Source organism: Metopolophium dirhodum, chromosome 6 (genome assembly GCF_019925205.1).
Source record: "Metopolophium dirhodum isolate CAU chromosome 6, ASM1992520v1, whole genome shotgun sequence".
NCBI classification, from domain to species: Eukaryota; Metazoa; Arthropoda; class Insecta; order Hemiptera; family Aphididae; genus Metopolophium; species Metopolophium dirhodum.
In genome coordinates, this window is record NC_083565.1 from 14814009 (window position 1) to 14838585 (window position 24577).

General features: G+C 35.3%; 1 protein-coding gene across 1 annotated transcript; it reads right to left on the bottom strand.

Moving 5' to 3' along the window:
- Window positions 1–1011: 1011 nt before the first annotated feature.
- LOC132946891 (putative mediator of RNA polymerase II transcription subunit 26) lies at window positions 1012–24154 on the bottom strand. The gene is made up of 5 exons (XM_061017003.1): window positions 23999–24154; window positions 5097–5193; window positions 4790–4947; window positions 4551–4686; window positions 1012–3934 (listed from the first exon to the last, which is right to left on the bottom strand). The coding sequence occupies exons 2-5, from the start codon at window positions 5155–5157 to the stop codon at window positions 1998–2000; spliced, it is 2292 nt and encodes a 763-aa protein (XP_060872986.1). The 5' UTR covers window positions 5158–5193; window positions 23999–24154; the 3' UTR covers window positions 1012–1997.
- Window positions 24155–24577: the final 423 nt, after the last annotated feature.

The window sequence follows — 24577 nt, forward strand, 5'->3', positions numbered from 1 at the left end:
GTTAGGGAGAAAAAATTATGGAGTATTTATATGGTTGAATAAAAAATTTTACTACCACGAAAAATGCAAGCATCATGAGTCCGCCTTGGCTAATCAGCAAACACGTCATCTATGAATTTCATCTCAGCGTCAACAATTTCTTAAAATTAATTTTGCTTTAAAATTAATTTACTAAAAGATATATTCAAAAAATTAGATTAAAATTGTAACGATTACACAACATATCATATGAGTCGTAATATAATCAGTAGGTACCTAGTACCTATCAATATAATATAATGTACAACTTGAGATTAGAGACACAAGTTTACACAAACTTGTAGTGCAACAGATGGAAATTTTTTTTTTTGTTGCCATTTTGATCGTTTTCCTATGAAAATTAAGTGTTTATATGGCATCCATCAATGTGATAATGTATTTTTAATATTTTTTATGTAGAACAATTTATGAGAAACGTTGCATTAAATGTTCACACTTTGTGACGAATCAAAAAAAATCCATACACATTTATTGAAAAAAGACAAAAAAATTATATGAATATGTGATCAAAAAGCCTTAAAGATTTTCAACAAATCTATAATGTACAGAAAAATCAAATATAAACATTTTGCGAAAATTGAAATATTTAAGGTTATTTGGTTTTTAGTTATCTACACCAAAAAAACAAAATCAATTTTGTCATGTTATACAGATTTTGGTAAAGTTACCGTTTATTCCTTAATTTTATTTGTTTATTCTGGATTTTTATCAAAATTACTGGGAACTTTTTACATCTGTCCTTCAAAAGTTCCAACAGGATCCTATATTCAGAATAATATTCAGTGGTTTGTTAGCAAAAAAATGTAGAAATATGCCTGAAAATTGAAAACTGAATCAACATGTGTATTCCATACGAAACTGCACTCAAACTAAAGAGCGTGTAAATCGCTAAAATCCAAGGAAATGATTAGGATAAAAAATTAATTATATCACAAGAAAGAATAATTTTATTTCTAAATTACAAAACATTCATACAAAAATCAAATGTATTTATTATTTTAAATATTAATTAACAATAGGTGATAAATCTAATCTTTACAATGACATTATACATAAATTATGTATTAATGTATTATTATAGATAATTTTTAACTTTGTTCTTATATAAAACAGATACATATTTTTAATTTAATTTTAATACCACTTAAATATAGATTTTAACAGATGTTGCAATAAGTGATTAATTATAAATAATAATACATATTAAAAGAGTTTTTCAGCTCCTGCTGCTGCATGACGAATTTATTTGTTTATCTTAAGTATAAAATATATATTTAATACATTATTTTTTTTTAAATATATTTTTTATATATTTAATTTATTTTTTTCTACACCAATTTAAAGTTTGATTTATTTTTTGTCCACAGGTGGCTAAGAGAAATACAATAAAAAAAGTATTTCGTTTAAATCCAATAATATAAGTTACAATCATTTACAAAATAACAAAAATATATATTCTGATTTTCAAAAATAAAAAAAAACAATAAAAAGTTTACCATTTTTCGTGCACTGCCGATTTAACCGACGGATGTGTATACCTTTCGACTGGGGATAACTGAACCATCTGAACTATACAGTCGTATACCTACGAGGACCTGCTAAGTAGCTAGAATTGGCACTTGTATGATTATTGCCAGTAGCTCGAGGAGTTCTTGCGAGGAATGTGGGACGAATAATTTTCAGGGACTATTACCGGGATTCTTAGAAGTTGTTCGGGAAAACTTCCCATGTCGGCTCGAAACCTACGTTTGACCCACGTGTTGTTGTCGAACTGATTGGCACTGAAAAATTTGCTTCACGTGGCCGAAGAATATAATATACCATTATAACGTATTTTCGTATTAAATTTTATAATATTATATACTTAAGACGTAAACCTACGATTTATTTACAAAAAACTTACACGTTAAAGGCTTTTTGAAAGTTTGTGTGGGGGGGGAGCGTATTTTAGTGTCTACTTAAAAATTTTTCGTGTTGTGAATTCTGGAAAAGTCTTCAGGCACCACGTCGGTGTAATCGTTATGGTTGCTGTCGTCGTAGTACGCATAATCGTACGACGAGTCCTTGTCTTTGGTGACGGCCTTTTTGGCACTGCCGCTCGGCCCGTCGCCCACGAAAGGCTTGGTAGAACTTGCGGTGACGAACTGCGTCGTCGAGGAGGGCTGTTGCGTGGTGAAAGGCCTTGGCTTTTGCGTGGTTGGCGCAGGTACGACAACAGTGGACTTAGCCACTCCGCCGTCCACCTTGTTGAAACTAAACCCAACCGACAGCGTGGCGTTTATCGACTTAGGTCTCGGCTGGATAAGTGCGTTGAGTTCGCTCGGCCTCAGATTCGTGCTAGGCGCCGTCTTCAGCGTCTCGCCCACCTCTTCGTTCGTGCTCTGGTGGTAGCTGTTGTACGGGTCAAACTTTGCTTTGAAGTCTTTGGAGAAGTGCTCGGTGGTAGACTGGAACAGTGATTGCTGGGACGACTGTTGAAATGAGTTGCCCGCGTTGTTTGGTGTCGACGACTGGAACACGTTTGTGGACTGTTGATATGCGATCGGTGACGACGGTTGATACGAGTTGTACTTTTGCGTCGTGGGAGTCACGGTTTGGAAATTGTTAGCTGGTTGGAATGTGTTGGATTGCTGGAAATTGTTAGCTGGTTGGAATGTGTTTGGTGGTTGGAAAGTGTTGGCTTGCTGGAAATTGTTTGCTTGCTGGAAATTGTTGGCTTGCTGGAAATTGTTTGCTTGCTGGAAATTGTTGGCTTGTTGAAAATTGTTGGATTGTTGGAAATTGTTAGCTTGCTGAAAATTGTTTATAGGCTGAAAAGTATTTCCTGGCTGGAACGTGTTGCTACCCTGTTGCTGGAAGGTGTTCGTTGTTGGATTCTGAATGTACTTTTGTGTCGTCGTAAAGATCTTGTCGGACTGGAAGTTTGCCGGGTTTAAGTTTTGCGTAGTCGTGGTTTTATCCGACTGGAAGCCTTGATTGTAGTTGACAGCATTTTGCTGGAAATTCAGAGCCTGGTCGTTCGCCGGACGGAAGGCGTTGTTCGTCTGGAAGTTAGTGGGCGCCACGTTAATCCGGGCTGATTGGAAACCACCACCGTTGTTGTTGTTATTGTTGTTATTTCCTGTTGGTGCAATGCGCAGGAAATCGTTGTTTTTTGGTCGACTATTTTGCTGCACTGCGTTGGATCCTTGCGTAGTCTGATATGTGTTATCGATAGCGGTTGCGGTCGCGGTAGGTTGTAAGCGGTACGTGTTACCAGTTGATGGAGCGAACGTTGTGGACTGAATAGCGGTGGCGGGCTTGGCTACTTTTTGACTGTCATACTCATCAGCCTTGGTCTGCTTGTCTAAGTACGTCTTATAGTTCACGCGACCGCGATCTTTGCTTCGGTACGTGGTTGGCTTGTAATTGGGCTGCCTGACGGTGCTGGTGCTGGTAATAGTGGTTGCGGCAACGGCGGCGGTGGCGACAGTGGTCCCGGTGGTACCATAGGCGGTGCTTGGATAACTCGTGGCAGATTCGGCGACCGGCTTCTTGCCTGTCAACAGTTTCCGGAATGGTGCCTTGGTGTTCTTCTTTGGCACGTCTTTGGATGAAGCAATCACCCGGCCATCGTCGTAGTCGTCTGGGTTCTCGATGCCTCTGTTCTTGTTGCTGAAGAAATTTCCCGAGCTGCTGCCCCGCAAAAGGTCGTGCTGCAGCCGACTGTCAGTGGCGTCGCTTCTTTGCAGGTAGTAGTCGTCGTCGTTCTCCGACACTGCGTTGTTGACGGGAGCGGAGAGTGAAGGTCTCCTGGGACTGGGTTGTGGTCGGGCTGCCACATTCGGTGATGCACTGGATGGGCCCAATGGTATTGGTGTGGCTTTGCCTGATGAAGCTGGAGCACCGCTAAAACCTAAATGAACATCTACGGATTAGTATTTGATTATTGCCATTTATTGTCGGGAATCAGGTGTGTTTATCACCTCCTCCCCTCTCCACCCATCAGCACATTGAATTAATTATGATATTTATGGTTAATTAGTTCGTATTCTACATAAATAAATAAACAACATTTATTGTATAGAACAAATTAGTTTTATATATTTTATAAGTTGAATACTAGAATATTATAATATATAGGTAGGTACTACCGTATTGAAAAATCACTATAAATTAAAAGCTTTCAATCTATATCAAATGTTGTGGATGAGTGGATGGATTCAACGCAAAAACACTCAAAATTATAAAATTGTAATTTAATATAAAATCATGTCAGCATTTAAGTTGCATACGACAGTGGTGGAATTCTAATAGGTACCTTTCCAAAAACAATTTGTGAACTTTTTGAATTATTTTGTAACCAGACGCAAATAAATATTAGTGTTTTGTTTTGTCAAATATGTAATGTTAACCTAACCATATAATACGTTGTATTTGTCTTCTTTAAATGAATACTAATGTACCTAATAATGTTGTAGAAACATTACATAGGGGACCAAGTTATAATTGATTTTCAAGCAGCAACTTACCGAGCTTATACAGGTCGAAATTGTCGCTGTAATACAACGTGGCCGCCTCGCAGTCAATGTTATACCAGTCGTCGCAAATCTGATTTTCTTGGTCGAAAGCCGTGTTATTCGGGCACAGGAACCGAAAATCTTGAACCTATAAACAATGTATTAATATACAGTACTGTCCATTTCGAGCAATCAACGACGGCGTTTAGCGTCGATGAGAGGACGAACAAAATCCATTGCTATTTACTCACCCCGGTCCCGACGACGTTCACGCAGACGTGGAACATTTGACAAGACGTTTCGGGATCCGCGTAGTATCCACCCACGATTTTGTCCTTGCAGCTGAAACTGGTCGGTGGCATTTCATTTTGTTGGTAATTCGGTGGTTTTCTCTGACCATACACCACACCTATGTGAGTACAAACACCGGTGAAACGACACACTTTAGTAAAGTATAGCTATTTGATACGACTCGTTTGACGGAAACGTTACAATCGGTATATTTGATACATCTAACATATAATATTGCATAATGCTAATAAAAATAATAATAATTACAGGTGAACAGCGTGAGGAGTGTCCAGATCTGGATGGCCGTCATCGTATTATCGGACAACATGATGAATATATTTCTATTACTATCAATATATGGTATCTGAAACACGTAAAAATTAAACACATTTTAATATATTATTATAAATTATTAATAACTGCGAAAAGGTGAAAGGTAAAACGCCACCGCTGCAGCGACCGAGTATAATACATAATATTATACGACACCGCCGACGGGTTGAGGATGTAATTTTTTTTTATTATTTAAATGTTGTATCCATATATTGTAACCATATATAATGTGACTAGCGCTAAACCCCGATAGCGATTTCCAGTGTCGTAATATTATATTAAACACCGCACACCGTATACGACCGCGGACGAAACAAAATTGCCACCATAATTCCCATTTACGAATATAATTACGTATAAATAAATAATAATAATATAATATGTTTCATTTCAGAGAGGATCGAAACAGCCGTCGATTTTAATTACATAACAATAGAACCGGAGTGGCTGCCATTACGTCATAACATACCAGCGCGAGTCTTCTTCGGTATGTACCGACGTGCGACCGTCGTGTCGTATGAGCGAATATGCATATATACTCCTACGGTTTTCGTATTGTTTTTATTCATAACGATTGCGTCATCGATCGTTAATCGTCGTCGTCATCGGAGCTTTCACTGTGTCCGTTCCGAAAGTTCACGCGCGTGCGTCAGATGAATCGAAAAAAGCGAAAAAAAAATCAAATACGACGCTGTGGGAAAAATTGAGTTTTAAATGTCACGGTCGTCCGGTACATAGTCGTCCGGCTATAGATAGTGTACAAGTACATAATAGTCTAATATATTATAAATAATGCATAATAGTAATATAATAATCGTCGTCGCGGAACTGGTTTAGGAATATAGCGGTAAGCACGAAGAAGACGCGAAAAATAAATTATTAAAAATAACATGCGTTCGTCGATCCTGTGATCTGAGTCGCGTCATCGTTTCCGACGCATTTACCAGGTGGATGGTACCTATATAATCTGTGCACATTTCGTAGGCTGTATAATATGTAAACTGCGGCAAAAAAAATGTAACATTATCATTTTTTACAATCAGCGGCAAAACCGGTAAGATACACTATACAAACTGCAGTTTATTTTATAAACTTACTGCAATATTATACTATATATGCATCGGTTTATAAACCCATTTCGTGTGCGGCCGTTAGAGAGTCAGGCCGATTCTCAAGGGGCCTGCTGCTGCTGGTCGTGATAAAAATCGAATGCGTTTCCCAATATTATTGACGCGAAATCTCCAGAACGCGAGTGGAATGAATATTGTATATCGTCGTCTCGATTAATATTATATAATTACACGTGTCGCCCGGAGATCTAGTTATATCGATCGGATCGCGCCCTACGTCGACGAAGAAGAGATCGTCACGACGAACAGATCGCGGGCGTCTTCAATATCTTATAATTCCGTGAGAACGTTCACGCCAGTCACGAACCCGACCCCCCCCCCCCCCCCCCCATCAGGGTCATCGAGCTCAGGACCCACCGCAGGAACGAAATCCTTCGTGGTATAATGTATATTAAATGTATAATAGTACCCACAACGCGCGGTACTTTTAATAATTTTTATGCCATTTCGACGTCATAAGTCCGCGAACGATTGGTAATGACCGGACTGCCGGATTTCACACCACCGCAGCCATTCGATTGTAATGCTATAAAATAGCTGTTGAAGATGGTATTATTATTATTATTTTCGTAACCGCTGATCTCAGTGATTCTTCGTTGATCGCATAAAATTGATTCGGACGAAATACACGTGACGATCAGATAATAATTCCTCGATGACTGTATACATTACTATTACAATATATATTGCAATGTGCATTCGTTATGATAATACTCCCTTGCACAACCACCAATGAATGAGACACTGGCATTTGGAAAATTAATGGAGAGAGTTTGAATGGTTTCATAACTAATTTTTTTTTAACACTATGTTAATAAAAAAATAAATAGATATTTCCTTACGTCACCTAAATGGAATTATTATTTAGAAGATTACAGTAGGAATATATAGGTATTTTAATTTTTATAAATTATAATATTTAAAATAAACTTTTTACTGTACTTGTTGAGCTTGGAACATAATATTATAATATTCATTTTATCAGTTGCTCGTACATTTATATCGCACTCGAAAATAAGATAAAACATGAACAGAACATCGTATTTAAAATTAAAATAATACACACGCATTATTAAAGTGATGAGAAAAGTGTATTGAAATAGGAAAAAATGAACAGAAATACGTTCCCTTGCCTAACCTTCGAGTTTATATGTTATGTACTCGTAGGCTGTTGAAATAAAATAATACAATAATAAAATTGGCTAACTCGAGCACAAGTGTGTTATTGTTTATTACAACTACGACAGAGTTAAGAATAAATTACAACAACGTTCCGACAAAAGCTGACTTCTATTATGACAATCGTATAAAAGCGTGTCTTATATTAATAATTAACATAAATGTGTTTCAAAATTAATATAGTATTATACATAAGCAATATATACCAGCTACAATGCTATACATATATATATGATATGTGATACAACCCGAGTGTCAGTCTGACGAGGATGTGATTGATGGTCGTTCATGCGGATGTAGTAGATAATGGACGATTTATAAGAGACTGTCTGAATATTACTCGTGATCGCATGGTTGCAGCTATACCTATGTATAATATTATAATTATTACCTACGCGAATAAATAGGAACGGTCCGCTGAACTGACGACATTCCGCTCGAGGCGTTTAGCGTACATGCTTGTAAATTTAATATGAATAATATTTTACTATATTATACAATGTCACATTTTATCACTGTATCTATACACCTATATTTTGTATGACTACGTGTCTGGTGGAATTTTAGAGTCTATCCGCGGGATTCGAGCCACAACGACGACGGCATTTTTGTATTATAGATCAAACGGAATCAAACGAAAAGGAATTATCTAGTCAGTTATTATATTATGGTCTTCACCAGATAACTACTGCAACGGTCATGTTCAAAATTCATCACGCAGGTTGTTCCCGAGTAGATATTATAATATTACCCGCCACTATATTACGCGAGTACTGAAATTTATGATCGCCGAGTGCAGCTCATAATGATATAGCTCATAGCTGCAATATCGTTGGATGTGAAAAGTCATTTTTACGTATATACGAGCGCACACCGCGCACATTATTATCATAATTGTTTTGTTTTTTATCATAATATATGCATACGGCGTATACACAGCTATATAACTATTCGATATATTATTATATTGCTGCAATATCTGCAGTTTGCCACCGTCGCAGATGCACTTTCACCCGTGCAACCTCGCGTCGCCATGTCTAATGACGCTATAATAATATTATAATACAGTATCGCTCGTATAATATTATGTATGATTTATATTTTTTTTTTACCATCATACCTACTGTATACGAGTCTATATTATATTTTAAACTATCGGAGCGCCCACGTTCGCGCGATATGAAAATAAAGAGAATAATAAAACGAAATTAATACGACACGGTTTTATTATTAAAGCAGTTAGTTGTGTGCGGCGCGGCATTTGGCAATTATTTTATTTGGTTTTACGATTTGTGACGGCATAGGACCGCGTCGATCCTTTAGTCGTATACAATAGCGTAAAATTATTAATATTAATATAAGTTACATTAATATTGTTGTACGAGCTACTACTATAGGATTGCGATTTTTAATTTCGTGATCGGGACGTGTTTAACGAGCGTTTTGCTATTAACTATATTATAATATAATATACAAATTACTAACTGTGAGCCTAATGCATTTTGAATGTTTTATTCATATTTATTTCAAAATCAGTAGTTTGAGTACCAACTTAATTTAACGATTACCACTATTCAAATAAAATACTCTGATTTGCATATTTTGGGAATTTTTAGAGCATGCATGTTATATTTTTCCAATTCATTTTTATAATATAATATATACTAATATTATATAGATTTAACATAAGAGCGCATACTTATATTTAGAGATTTTTAATAGTGCGTATTATGGCTATAATATATTTAAATTCATTGCTTGCATGGTAATGTGCGTAGATTATTTGTTTTACAGCTGACCGCCGGATCCGATAAATATCTGTGCGTGTCGGAATAGTATAGGTATACCTTAATATGGCTCATAGTATAAGGCTTATACCTATGTATTATAGTGCGATGTGGTCGTCGGCGAGTCCATCGTTTTGTATATAATATTATTACAGCGATGACCGACGGCGCGGGTGACTTTAACGCTATTCGTTACCTAAGTATATTATAATGTATATTATACGTTTCGACACGTAGTTCGTGGTAAAAAACTTGTTGTCTACGTATTGTTTTTTTCCGAATAATTGACGACGAATTTAATTGTATAGGTATGGGTCCACCATAACAGCATTATGTGTATATATTATACCTACATGGCCGGTTTCATTTGTTACCGATTATATAGCTCGTCTGCAATAGAATGAGTATGATGATGGCTTATGAAATAAATCGTGAAGTGTTATATTTGTTTTGAATTTCGTAATTCCGAGAATGCGGTTTTTTTTGTTAATAATTATTAAGTCACTGTAATAGGATAATGTAGAGAAAAAACAGAAATCTGTTGATAATCAATCAATGTAGAAATATACGACTGAACATATTATTACATTATTATATAGATATTCGTCGATAAAATAAAATATAGGTTCCCGACGATTATAGTTCATGGGTAAATGGAAATATAGGTACTAATTCATCAAATTTGTAAATATAAACATAACTGGTATTTTGAAATCGACATAGTTCCTATATCTATCATATACGATATACCTAATGCATAGTGATAATATACCATAATACATCAAATATACGCTACACTCGTTACCGACGATTTTAAAACGAAATAATAATGATTGAAAGTTACGATTTACTAAAAAAAAAAAATACAATTCGTGTGTTGTTAACAGTGTTGAGTTTATCTAGATAAATATTCTTTTATCTTATCTTGATAAATAGAGATTATTAATTTACACAGTTATCTAAGATAAAAAAACACCGTTATCTAGATGAATTTATCCAGATAATTTAATTTATTAAACGGCTTTTATTTATTATAATTTATAGGTAGACAATTAAGTATTTTATTAAGTAGGTGATTTTTACTAATAACTATCGACATTTTTGATAACATACTATTAAGTTATTCTATATTTCTACGAGCTTACAGAGGGTTACATAAACCAATATAAAAAAAACTATCCGATAATTTATCTAGATAAAAAAAAATTTTTTTTAACTTTATCTAGATAAATAAATAATTAAGTTATCTTTATCTTTATCTAGATAAAATTATATTTTTTATTTTTTCGGCTCAACATTGGTTGTTAACGTCTGCAATAATACTTCAGAAATAAATTGTTTAAGACCAAACGTGATACAAACATACGATAATATATTCCTCGTATATTTGTATACTACTGTACAATGTCAACAAAAACAGATGCAGAGAGATAATTATTATATATTGCCACTAATTCTTACTGTAGACGGCACTCTCACTCATATCAAACAGACAGGCGGACTTAATCAGCGATAACTGACTTTGATTGATAGTGGTCGACCTTAACGTGGTCATAGATAATTAGAACCTTTCTCCAAAAACCTACGTCGAAAGTGTATTTACGTCTGAAAGTATATTGAAGTATTGGTCCGATTGGTTCTATACGTCATAATAGGTAGTGTTTGTAAACAGTACGAAAAATAGTTGTAATATCGACAATAGTTATAATGATAAACAAACATAATTAGTTGAGTTAATTCAGTAAAACAATAATTATCTGGACGAAGAACGGACATATTATTTTTAAAAAATCCATAATCTACGAAATCTATGTAGGTACGTTGATTTAATTAATAATTGAGTACGATGTTCGATTTTAGAGGTTAAAAATAGTATGTATTTACTATTTAGATGGATAATAAAAACTTAACCAAGCGTATTGTAAAATGTGAATATACAAAATTAAATATTGTAATGTCTTAATAACCCACATTTATAATTCCAAACAAAAAAAATCATTTATATACCATTATTAGTAATTAAATATGGTATTGAAATTAATATTAAAATATCATAATATGAAATATGATCCAGAAACAACCTAACCTAACCTAACCTAACCCTGGTGATAAATTTGGTTTAATTTGGTCTATATAGTGCTCAAAATGTTGGAAGTTCACTCGGTATCGTGATGGAGCCATAGAGTTACGGTAACCCGCGATAGCCGCTATAGCTGAGGCACCGGGGCACGACGGCCGGCGGGAAAACGGTGCGCGCGAACTGGCACGAAAAATCGTCACTTTCACCGCAACAATGGGCGCGGGGTGCGCGCGTGTGTGAACCGCTCTCCGCGGAAGGTGGAAAACGGATGGCACTTTAAACGAGCGCAAATTGCGAAATGCGCCGGGTCCGATTACCCAACTACGAGTTCCCACATTAAAAACGGAGATGATCCGGCGCGGCGGCGGTGCAAGGACTCGACCGTGCCTTATAAGTAGGCCGCGCATACCTGCAGCTATATATATACTATATAGGTACAATATAACATAATATATACCTATCTAATTTTATTGTAATACTATGTACACCGTGGTAGCCTTCGTATACCGCGGGGCCGTCGCAGGTTCTCGATGTCGTCCTGATAATATTATTATTTTTATTATCACAATCGGAACGGCGTAATACTCATTATATATATATATATATTAATATTATTTATATTAGAAACAATATATATATAGATAATAATAGTAATATACATCATTGTATTGTTATATATACAATGGTTCCGCGCGCGCGAGCCTTTTATTTTGCGTCTTATAACCTTTTCCGCCCGAAATCACGACGAAGACGAACGACAACGACACCGTGTAATTATTACAATCATCTGTATAAGCGTATTTTATATAATATTATTATATACCCGTGCGCATCTATATCAAGGACGGTCACGTGCTACGATAACGCGCCCGAACAAGCCCGCGTAACCGGTAAAACGCATCATCGTCGACGACCAACGGGCGCGATACAAATGCTCGGCGGTCCATTGTTTCGTGTTTGTATCGTCTCTCTCGCAATACATTCTACTTTTTTCGTGTACATTATTACTATAATATATTATTTAGTATTCATCAAATCTGTCGTCTCGGTCCCGTACATAATATTATAATAATAATGTATCTATACGACAACGCGATCATTGTTTCATGCGCCGGGCACACGTCATATAGGTCTGATAGGATATTATAGCAGTTGCGCGTAGCCAAATGGATTTCAGGGGGGGGGAGGTTTGCCACTATAATTTATTTTAAGAAAATAAAAATATCATTTCTGTGGTCTATGAAAGTATATTACTGGAAATATAAATTTGTATATAGCCTTACAGCAGGAACCGAAACCTAAAATGAAACCTCGGCATGCTAAACTTATGCGGGAGACCCGAGTTAAACCAACTCTGTGTAAACACATTTTGGCCCCTCGCTTGCAAAGAAAAATCCTGGCTACGCCACTGGGATATAGGCGACAGACGGTCGGTGTGAATATAATATAATACGGTTTTTTTTCCAGAAATTCGAAATTTGAGTTAGCGCGATAACTTGCCAATGTAACGCGCGATCCTATACTGAATTTCATATTGTATAATATGTATATAGCATGGTGTCATTGATTGCATGTTGACCCTGTGATTCACCCGCGCCCGAGGTCACCCGCTTCGAAGACGCAGTCATCACGACACCTCCAAGTATATAATAAAAAATAATATTGTAATAATTTATAATGTACGCTGCACTATATAATAATAATATTGTGACTGTCGTAATACATACAACACAGACCTAACCTATATAATATTATTATTACTGTGATTATAATAATTATTATTATACCTATATTCGCTAATAGTGGTGCCGGTGGGCGGAGTTTCACGAACGCGGGCTTTCGTGTCGGCGAAGCGCGGCACGTGTGATGCAGTGCAGATGCGTTCTTAAAATAAATTGAAAATATAATAATAAACTCGTTTAAATTTTCACAAGGACTAGTTTTTTCTGATGCCGTGACCTCTGATCTCGGACCACGGGTGAGACATTTTTCGACCCCGAGCGCGCGTTGTAATTATTATACCACGACATCGGCGCGTTATATATACGTCATGGCACAATGGCAGGGTTCGTATTGTACACGATTAGATTAATATATTTGTTTTAATTTTACAGCAAACGCGCATTTTTATCCCTCGTTATTACAACAACTACTATTGTACGGTTTATTTTGTAACGACTAAACGAGTCATATGCAATCATTGTTAGAAACAATATTGTGTTACCTATTTTGAGGTCGTCGTATGCATTTTTAATTTGTATTATCAACTCGTTAGTCATTTCATTGTTTGTGTATTATGTATTTTTGTGTCTAAACATTTTTATGTATTGACAAAAAAGGTTGAACGCGGTTGTACGCGCACGTATACATTGAAACCCGACGTGCACACATACTACGGAAGATAATATTATCTTTTCCAAATAAATTTTTTTGTTGATATTTTTAAATATTATATTTTCGATCCGAATCGTGCGTTGCATCGTCACGCTGATTTACCACCAAGAACTAAACATTTTCCGGCTCTTATTATTGTGGAATTTGAAAATAGTATTGGTATATACAAGCGACGTCGGTCCGACTTCCGTTCGTCACGCGGAACCGCTTCGTAATGACATTGTTACATACACCGTTATCGTTTCCGATCGGAAATGCCGGGCGCGAGTTAAACGGTCGTCGTTTTCGCTTTGGTCGCCTTTTACGTTTGGATAGGCGTGTTAGGGAGCGAGGGAAAGTGTGTATATGACTGTCTCCGTACTCTTTTACCGTGTACATTTGTAAACATTACGTAGGTACCCATATAAAATATAATATGCAATGGTGCTGTAAAATGCGCGCATCATTATCATTGTTATACTTATAGTCGAAAGATATTATGTTGGGCGAACTCAGGAATAGCAATGAACTGAATGGAAATGTTTTTATAACTATTTTATATAGGCACGTGAAAATAAGCATAGAAAAGTAATATAGGTACTTTACCTGTCGTATATTATATATCATAGCCAACGCTGTCTGTTGAGAAGTAAAATTAACTTCCAAGTCACTCCCCCTTATATTCCTTATATGAATAACTTTATAATATATGTATAGGTGATATATACCTCGCGCGGAATACTGTATATAGAACTAGAAACATATACCTCAACAATATAATAATAGATACCACGGTAAAAGCAAACCGTGCAGGGTGGGACCGACTGAAAAAGTTCTGTCGTAAGTCACGGTCAGCCGCGGCCGCAGCTGCAGTGCAGTGCGTGGCCGTGGAGAAAGGAAGGACGAACAAATGCCATCGTCGTACCAATGGATACGACCGCGATGATGACACGCGACCCGACGACCGTCACGAAGAAGACAATCGGTCTTCCAATTAGCGCTCGCTAACGATCGTAGGTATGCGCCTTCCAGGAGTAGTACCTAACCTAAGTATATTATATGGAATATTATGATGATCAGTTAATGCGTCTACAAATGTTTATATTGGCAAAACTCATTTTAAAACCTATAAACTAACCTTTTGTGACGCGCCGAGGACAATATAATAATACATAATCGAATCTAATTTTTCATTAAATCTGGTATCCACGGGACATAATAATAATAATAATACTTATTATAGGTAATATTATATTATTACGTTATAGATTTCAGACCGCGTGTGGAGAGACAGAGTGCGGAGTGTGTGATAAGTCGTCAACGGTACAAGCTCAACACATATATAGACACGCGTTAGTATTAGAATATTAGATCATGATAATATTATGATACAATAATCACAACAATAATAATTGTAATAATATAATAATATGTGATGAGCCTGTGTACGACCTATTATGTATGATTATAATGTACCTACGCCTGTTTATGCTTGATATGTCGTATGATGGTTACGTAACTACAAATAACGTTTTTTAATAGGCACACTAATTTCGGAACTATTTAACTATTCCGAACTCTCGGTCTATTCGTATAGATCGTACGGTATGATATACCTATACTCTGCTGCAGTGAGTGGGATTGGTGATTGTATGTTACATTATTGCTGATTACGTACATTTCGAAACGGCGATTGTCGGATATACGAAAAATTAAATTGACGGCGGATTTGGCACAATATATATATATATATTATTATATTCGATTTTTATCTGGACATGCGCGTCGGCGAGTGGTCGGTGGGTGGTGGGGGGAGAATCGTTGGCAATATGGCCACTTTACATGCGGCGGTGGTTTTCTAAGTCGCAGAAAGGTTAATGCTGTCGTAAACCCATCAAATTTTATATATTTTCCTTTTCGTTATTAACGATTATTTGATTTGTTCGATTATATATTGTACATAAATATATGTTTCCTTCTGGCAGCGGCGCGTATTACATAAATCACGGTTCGTTATTCAAAAGTATATACCTACTACACCAAAGCGAAAGCGACACCGATATTATCTGGAGGTGGTGAATAATGATATATAAGTATTCCTCTACTCAGCTTTTGTGTTCAAAAAGTGCAAGTTTAAAACTATGCATTGTTGCGCTCAAATATTATATGTATAGCTCCGAAATATATCTATACGTCTTTACCGAGTACACTTTAGTCTCTACTAACGCCGTATATGTATTCTACATGTTTTATTATTTAAAGTATTATTGTACGATTGTTATTGTTATTATATATATTGTTATGTTGTAGGTATGGAGTTCTCACGGTTTTATCGTGTCGCATTGTAAAGACAAACTAGGTATACATAATATATTGTTTCGTTAACACTCGTTATCGTAAATAAAAAATTAGTGGGCATTACCGGTCTTAAAAAAAAATACAAATGTATATTAGTATGTGGGTACTTTGGGATGCTCGGTGAAACTTTGCTCATATATCGCATAAACTCGTCGCATTAGCGTATTATTGCCGCTGCACAGATAACTAGCTTAGTCTATGTTATAAGACAGTCGAACGGCACTTGCTGTAGTATACGGTCTAACGATCTCTCGTATATGATACAGACCTATAGTGTGGGCTACTCCGACCTATGGTACAAACGGTATCAGGAGTACTGCAGAAGAAAAAAACTCGAAGTTACCAAAAACACGAAAAATGTCATGAAAAACCTATGACGTGTGCAGAAGTCCTGTCCCTAGCTATTATGTGAGAGAGCGAAGTCTGGAAAAATTCTAAATTCCTTATGTCTACATCGAACGATATATACTCTAACAATGCGAACAATGCGAAAGCACGATGTTTTATTTTATTATAGGTGTATTATTATTTAAAAATCAGCTCGTGTTGCTATTATTGCTCTCTAATCGTGAACTTCCATCCGCCGACGCCGTTTCCCGACCCACCACGTCCCGATGCTGATCGGAATGTTCTGCAGAACCTTCTCGTTTACGTAATAATAAAAACGAACGCGTGCACACACAGGTATTATATTATTACATAGGTACAATCGTCGTCGTCGCCGTCGTCTTCTTCTTCTTCTCATTCATTCTCCTTCCGCGCGCCGCCGCCGCGGCGTGGTTGCGACCTTTGCCCCGGTGACTTTCGATTTCGTCTCTCACTCCGACGCGATTTGGCTCCTCCGGCGAAAACGTGTGACCGACGAGTTACACACCGACAACGCGGGTATATATAATAATATCATATAATACGTATACTTTTTTTCGCCATGCAGTACGGTATAATATTATAATAATATGTAACCCACAGGTGACGAACCGCGATATTAATAGCAACCGCGCGTTTGACCCCGAACCGTGACCCCACCAGCACCCCTTCCCCGCCGCCCGCCACTTATGGCCAGCAAACCGACACCGTCAGCCGCCCGACGACTCGTGTATATACATCATAGATAATATTAGGTATATATGCACCTCGAATACGCACTCACGGATTGAATTTATGTGTATATATAAAGGTTCACAATAATAATATAGGAGACTTGCGCTTTCTCTTATTTTCCTCTAATGACTGCCGTCCGCGCGCGTCTTTCCGGAAGAAAGTATTATCTATACGTACAATATTATTATTATTATTATTATGCATATACGGCACATGTGTGTTCCGATGTAACACAAAAAATACTATGGGGACACGGACGGACTAAAAAAAAAATAATAATACAAAACTGTCGAGTCACCTGCCGCCGCCGCCGCCACCACCATTAACGCGTAATTAACTTAATGCTTTCGGACGAGTCATTTTAAAGAATTCCACTACGTTTCACCGAGCTGGTGATAATATTATTATCATTATTATTATGTATAGGTACCATATATGAGCACATTCGACGGCTGCCGTGGAGCTTTTTAAACGAGACGAACATTTCGCGCGTATTTTAAGCTTTTTAAACACTAATTATAAACACGCCCATACAATATTTAGTGTATATGTATTGAATCAGATTTGAAAGTCAGATGGAAACGCGCACAAAAGTTCCTAGCATCCGACTTTATATATAGTTGCAGCTGTACATGTACAATATGATGTATAATAATAAATTGATCATTATTACGCGGAAACGCGTTTTACTGTGTTTATTATAGAGACATTCGGGATCGTCGCAGTAGGTATGGAATACGTAACATAAAATATTATAACGCGTCCTTTTCGGTTGGGCAATATAATATTACTTTTCACCGTGAGCTGTCTCTTCACACGCTTGTCGTGTGATTTACGGGCTCGGGACCGTTTGTATAGTATAAAATAGTGGCTTATGTTATTTTAATAATTAATAATTTTATCAGTATAATGCACCTGAATTACAATACACCCAAGGCACATCAGCACGTTTCTTTCAAGATGATGTCACTGTAAAATCTGTTCTCTGTCCAACACATGTAATATAGGTATACAAAGCTATGCACTCTTTGAATTTCTCATTTTGTAGCCCAACTGTTCCGTTTGAATTTGGTAAATACAATATCGATTACAAATTGTTCATAGATATAGGTAGTTAAGATTATTTATGTGGGTAAAGATATAAAAATCAACGTATCGAACAAACACTATTCTCGGTAATTTTTGCAATGAATGAGTTATGTCTATACTCTATAGTATAGAGTTAAATATACCATAGATAGTATTTGGTATAGGTATAGAGTCTAAATCTTAGACGGTATATGGTTTGAACACTTTCGGCCACAATAGTAACATCAAAAAATGAGCGAAGAACAGTTTTTCGGCTATATATTAATATTATCATAAATCTATCACGGAAAGAGACGACAAATATTTTACGTTGACGTGCTCTTTAATAAGTGCACACTAATTTATACCCCACACGCGTTTCGTATAATATTTTTTTAATTTTTATAATGCGCACGCGCGGTACCGCCCATCCATCCGTCTGCTGCAAGGACGACACCTCGGCGCACTCTTTTTGGCGGCGCCGGTCGTATATTATCACAACACTGAGCGCTTGTACTCGACAATAATAATAATATTATCATACACACCAGTGGATATTTTAAGAAATTATCACTGGGCGACATAAAAAAAAAATTCACGCTGACTATCAAAATCAACATATTATTATGAGCTTATAAAAAACTTTTCAGTATTAAATATTATAGAAAACATTACCTACATTTAACAATACCATCAAAACTCACAACACATTAATAGTTACAAATAACTTATGAGTTAGGTAAATTAATTCTTATTAATTACAAAAAATGGTATCAATATTGTCAATGACATACAATATACATAATATAGGAGTATAATAAATAACACCATAAAAATAGATATAAGAATTAAAATGATATTATTTTTTTTATTTTTTCAAAGAACTTTTGTTACTTTTAACTAACTTAAATAAAGATAGTTATATTTTTTTTCGTGTTATTTAGTAACTTATGTCTAATGAGTTACTTTATTTTATCGTCACGTCAAGTTAATTTTATTCCTAAACCACAGATCAAAATATATTACATTTTGTAAAAATGGATTTTAAAAAAAAAGTAATAATAATCCAAAATATTAAATATTATATTAGTTACCTAATAAATAATAATTTGTAACAAAAGTTATTATATTGAATATTCACAGAAATGAACAGAACATTAATTATATTACACCAATACTATTTTTACTAGTATTTATAACCAATGGTAATTTATTAAGTTATGCGTATCATATTAACAAAGTATATATTATATTTCATTTAGTATTTTTGTATTTTTCAATATATTATAATTGTTGAAAATACGTACTGTATTTAGTTTAAGTCCAAATATAAGATATTAGATTTTAAATTATTTTATATTTACCGAAAGTCGTCCTGTTGTCGTAATATCGTATGACGTATTACCTTGAAGACTTGAACGTTTAAACTGTTTAAAGGTTCAAAGTGAAATAATTATTTAGCTAATAGCTTGTATGAAGAAGGACTAAAATAAAATCAAAAACAATTAATTTGTAGATATTTGCCGGGACTAATTACGACCATATAAAACATGTCACATTGTCGAGTGCCGCGTGGAATAAATCACTTTTTTGGATTGTATTATTCTATGAATAAGTACTGCCTACGGGCTACGGTGAACGGTCACATGGATTTTCTATTCTCAATAATTATTTGTCAAACGAAGTGATATACGTCATAAATAAATAACAAAATTCAACATAATAAATAATCAATAAATACAATTTTATAATAATTTCAAACATTGATATTTTTACGAAAAATGGTTGTCGCCCAGTAATTAAATATATCATCTACTAGGCGACAAAAAGTTTTCTCCGGGCGAAATTTCTGTCGCCCAGTTTATTAGTTAAACTATCCACTGATACACACTCATCAAAATTCAAACCTTAACAATGTTAATGTATTTCGGGTTTGCATACGTAACGCACGATAATTCTTTCGTACATGGGTCAAATGTTATATTCGTATTATTATATAGGAACAATAGGACTCTGCAGTACTCGACGAATTATCGAGCGCCCCCATTCGGAAGACGCGAGGTCTGTGGCGGTAAACGTATAGCTATATTGGTACCCGCGAAGAGAAAGTCGAACAATATCAGTCAAATTTTTCCTTCATCGATTACCTATTACGTTGCTTACACTTTTCCCCACGAGTAGGGTTCTGAATGGCTCTTAAGGCATTCACGCGATTGATTTTTCGTCGAATTTTCTTGTCCAAAGTCCAACCACATGGGTAATGTTATCTTTCTTATACTTTAATAATAGGTACATTATTGTTTTGCCAATCACAATAATACCACAAGAGGTTAGGAGATTTTTTTTAACATATTTTGTTTCTGGAGACTACAAATTTGTAGATGGTTGCCATTATCTGCAATGTATAGTCATTTGTTGATGAATACCTATAACAAATCAACGCTATTGCCGGATTGTTGCGAAATTAAACATCAAACTATAACACTTAATACGATAAAATTATGATGTAAGGAAAACAAAAAACGTGATTTCGATAAAGGTTTTTTATAAAAATGTATATTAATTTTATTGAAACATTTAATATTTTGATTATATCGGTTAGCGTTAATATTTTAAACTTTAAATGCGTGTTTATGCGTATATTGGTGTTTATAGAGTATATATTTTGCAAATTTTTAATTATCCTTCAGCTAATATTATATGGTGCCTATTAGGTTTATGTACCGTGCTTATAGGTATGATGCATTACCGAAAGTTTTGATGCGCTTGAGTGAAGCGTTATTAACGGACGATATTACATTATAATGACAAATTATAAGTCAATAGGTACATATTATGGCGAATACGACGTCTAGGTACTTCAAGATCAGACCATCAAACGCGGAAAATTCGGCTCCCAAATGGGAGGGAAATCCTCACTACGAATGACTACTACTCCGCTGTCCTGTGTTTTACGATTTTGCACTCTATTTTATAATACGAATCCAACCGTATGTTTTTATTACCTATATATTTTGTGTTACAAATCGCTTTGATTCGGACAATTAATGTATACAATGTGTAATACTCGACGATGAACACAACTCCGGTGTATTGTTCACAATAATGTATTCATATAGACAGAAATCCATCGAACGTCTTTACAACGTTTGTATTATTCTTGCAGAGGTTGCAAGATTACGACACGTGAATATTAAAATATTATTTGGGCGAAATTATCTCAACAGACTTCGGTCCTACGTACCTATACAATATAATGTACCTACGAACCGGCATGAATATATAGGTATCAGGTATAATGTATATATATATAGTGTATACGGGATGCGTATATAACATATAATATGGTTTCTGCCGTTCGACTCCGAACAATATAATAATATTATAATGTTATTATTATATATTGTATACAGAAGAAGACCCGACTCGGTTGCGATTGAAGAAAATAATTTATTATTGTCTTAATTCGGTCTGACGAAATAACTATATAGGTACGCGTTCGTTCATTGTTCGTTTTATATGTACACAAACGGGTCGCATTCTATATAGCATACATATTATTTTTAAGTACGAACGACCGAGACGACTCGATCGTGTTATGTAAACACGTGATCTGCCATACCTATTTAGATGTTTGGGTAATCTTCAAACTAGTTCCATTTTATATTTGAATAAATCGAACAGGAAACGATCGCGCGATGACGGCCACTGCGGCTATTTGAATATTACGCACAGTTACACATCATATTATTTTACATAATAATTTATCTTGCGCATCGGTGATCGATTAATCGACTATTAAAAAAAAAAATCAAATTAATCGAAATCGTAAACAACTATACGAGATTATACTCGTAACATGCATATTATTATAATAGGTTGGATGTCGATAAGTTTATGCAAATAATACACAGGTACGTATTATACTGGGTATATAGGTATAATGTATATAATTATGATATTATTTATACTCAATATAATATATATATATATACACCGTAGCTCAAACGCTTATAGAAGCTCAATATAATATATATATATACACCGTAGCTCAAACGCTTATAGAAGACTTAACGATGTACAAGCTACTCGAAAAGGAGGTACCTATTGTCCTATATTATGTACTTGTATGTTTAAAGAAAATTGCCGATCGTATAACGAAGATTCGTAAAGATTTCAAATTAAAAAAAAACGTGATGTTTGTTGAAAATTCATTTCTTTATGATGTCGAAAATTACTAGTTTTTTTCTTATATACCTACGTACCTATATCAAAATGTAGGTACATGTATATATTATATTAGGTTTAGTGTATTAGCTGCGGTTCATAACATAATGGTACAAGGCGGACTACTGGAATTCGATTGATAAAAAAATCCATTAGACATCGACGAATTCCTGTGGCCGATCCAAGTCGTTATTTGGACGGATATAATTAGGGATTGTATAATAATATTATTATTATAAAAATGCGACGAAACGATGAATTCCCTACGTTCTCAAGCGTCGACGGTTTTTTAAACATATACGCAAACGTCCGGAGAAAAAAATCGAAAAAAAATCGTGTTTTACCTTCGCGGCGGAGAGTATAGAGTCAATGCGGGTGACATATTATATTATATGATTTTAGTGCACCGTCATCTGGTTCAGATTTATAGATGACATTTGAATATACACGGAATCGAATTACGTGTGTATTTTCGTCACGCCGATGAGCCCGTCGGACCGGTATATTATATTATATACGCATGTTAACGTAATTATTACAATAATGTCTATCGTCGCATGCGATACGAAATAATAATATTCACGAGGGACGCCTTGCAGCTGCAGTATCCTGCGCAGCATATAATATCATCGCATATTAATAATAATAATTATGGTTATCGGTCGTATTACGTGATAATATACTCTCTCACGGTTTTCCCTCATAATATCGAATTATTATGTGCGTAATGATATTATTATGAATAATTTATTGAGATCCACACTCCGTAATAATAATGTACGACGACGACGACTATTGTGACCGCCGATAAAAAATTATGCAACGGCCGTGTCCTGCTCCTGCAACGTCGTATAATAACGGACTGATGCAGCGGACTAATAACTATACGTTGTGTACAGAAAAAGTACATCGATTAATATCATGACGTGTTCGACATTATTTTATTATAATATTATATATTATGTATAATATGTACTTATATAGTATATACTATATAATATATTATACGAACAGGTTACTTTTTTGTGGTAAGTGACAATATACATTATACAGTTTGTAGTTTGTCCACATGTACAAATCGATAAGACACTCCCGCAGTCCGAACACGTTGTATATACCTATATATTGCATTGTACCTATTTGTGTGTCATATTATTATGGTTGACGCAGAATCGGATCGAAAGACGCAAACAAAATAAATGTCGATCGCGTATATATAGACATTAATAATGTACTATTGTTACGACGACGTTGTGCGATTCGTTCGCAAAATATATTAAGTATGTATAGTATTATTCCTATGTTATATTATTGGAAAACAATTTATATTATTTCGAATTCTACAAGTAACTATAGGTATATTTTAATATCATAATATTATGATTAAAGTTTAAAATATGCGATTATTATTTTTTTGTTTAATTTAAAAAAGGATTTCGTTAATAAAAAAAATACATGCATTAATCGCTAACAATAAAAAAATAATATTAATATATTATTGTAGTATAATAAACTTGTCTGAATTCGATTTACCTGTGTGATTCCTTTTAGCGTGTGCAGCAGTGCATTAGTAAACTCACCCGGCAGCGCGCACGTACTGAAGATCGTTCGGGTAAAAGTGATGATGATCAGCAGCAAAGGGTTCCTTCTTCTGCTTCTTCTTCTTCTCCTCCTCGCAGACGGTCACTATAATAATATTATGGTTCCACCACTCTCGGCGGCGGGGCCGAGTCCTAGTGCCGCGACCTATCTCAAAACACGACCGTCACCGACGTCGTAACGATTGTGTTGAACGTTATTAAAATAATTTCGTTTTCGTTTTTTCTCCCATATATGCCAACCCGTTACCTAATAGCGATAATATATAGTAATAATGATGTGCAGGACGGTCTTCTGCCGAGGCATCATTATTATAGGTATCCGAAGAATGTGTGAACGTCTCTAATTGCGCCGACCAACCGCGGTATATACACTATCGCCTATTATTTACCTAGGTATACACAGACTACACTGTCAATCACGCTGATTATCGTTGTATATATGCGCATACTTTTGTGTGTATGGGAAATCGTTAAAGTTCAGTCCGCGATTGCATGCGACCGTCGTCGCGTC

Coding starts and splice junctions, on each gene's coding strand:
- LOC132946891 (XM_061017003.1), bottom strand. CDS start 5,157: ATGTTGTCCGATAATACGATGACGGCCATCCAGATCTGGACACTCCTC. Junction 4,687..4,789: donor TGAACGTCGTCGGGACCGGG/GTGAGTAAATAG, acceptor CATTGTTTATAG/GTTCAAGATTTTCGGTTCCT. Junction 3,935..4,550: donor TTTCGACCTGTATAAGCTCG/GTAAGTTGCTGC, acceptor ATGTTCATTTAG/GTTTTAGCGGTGCTCCAGCT.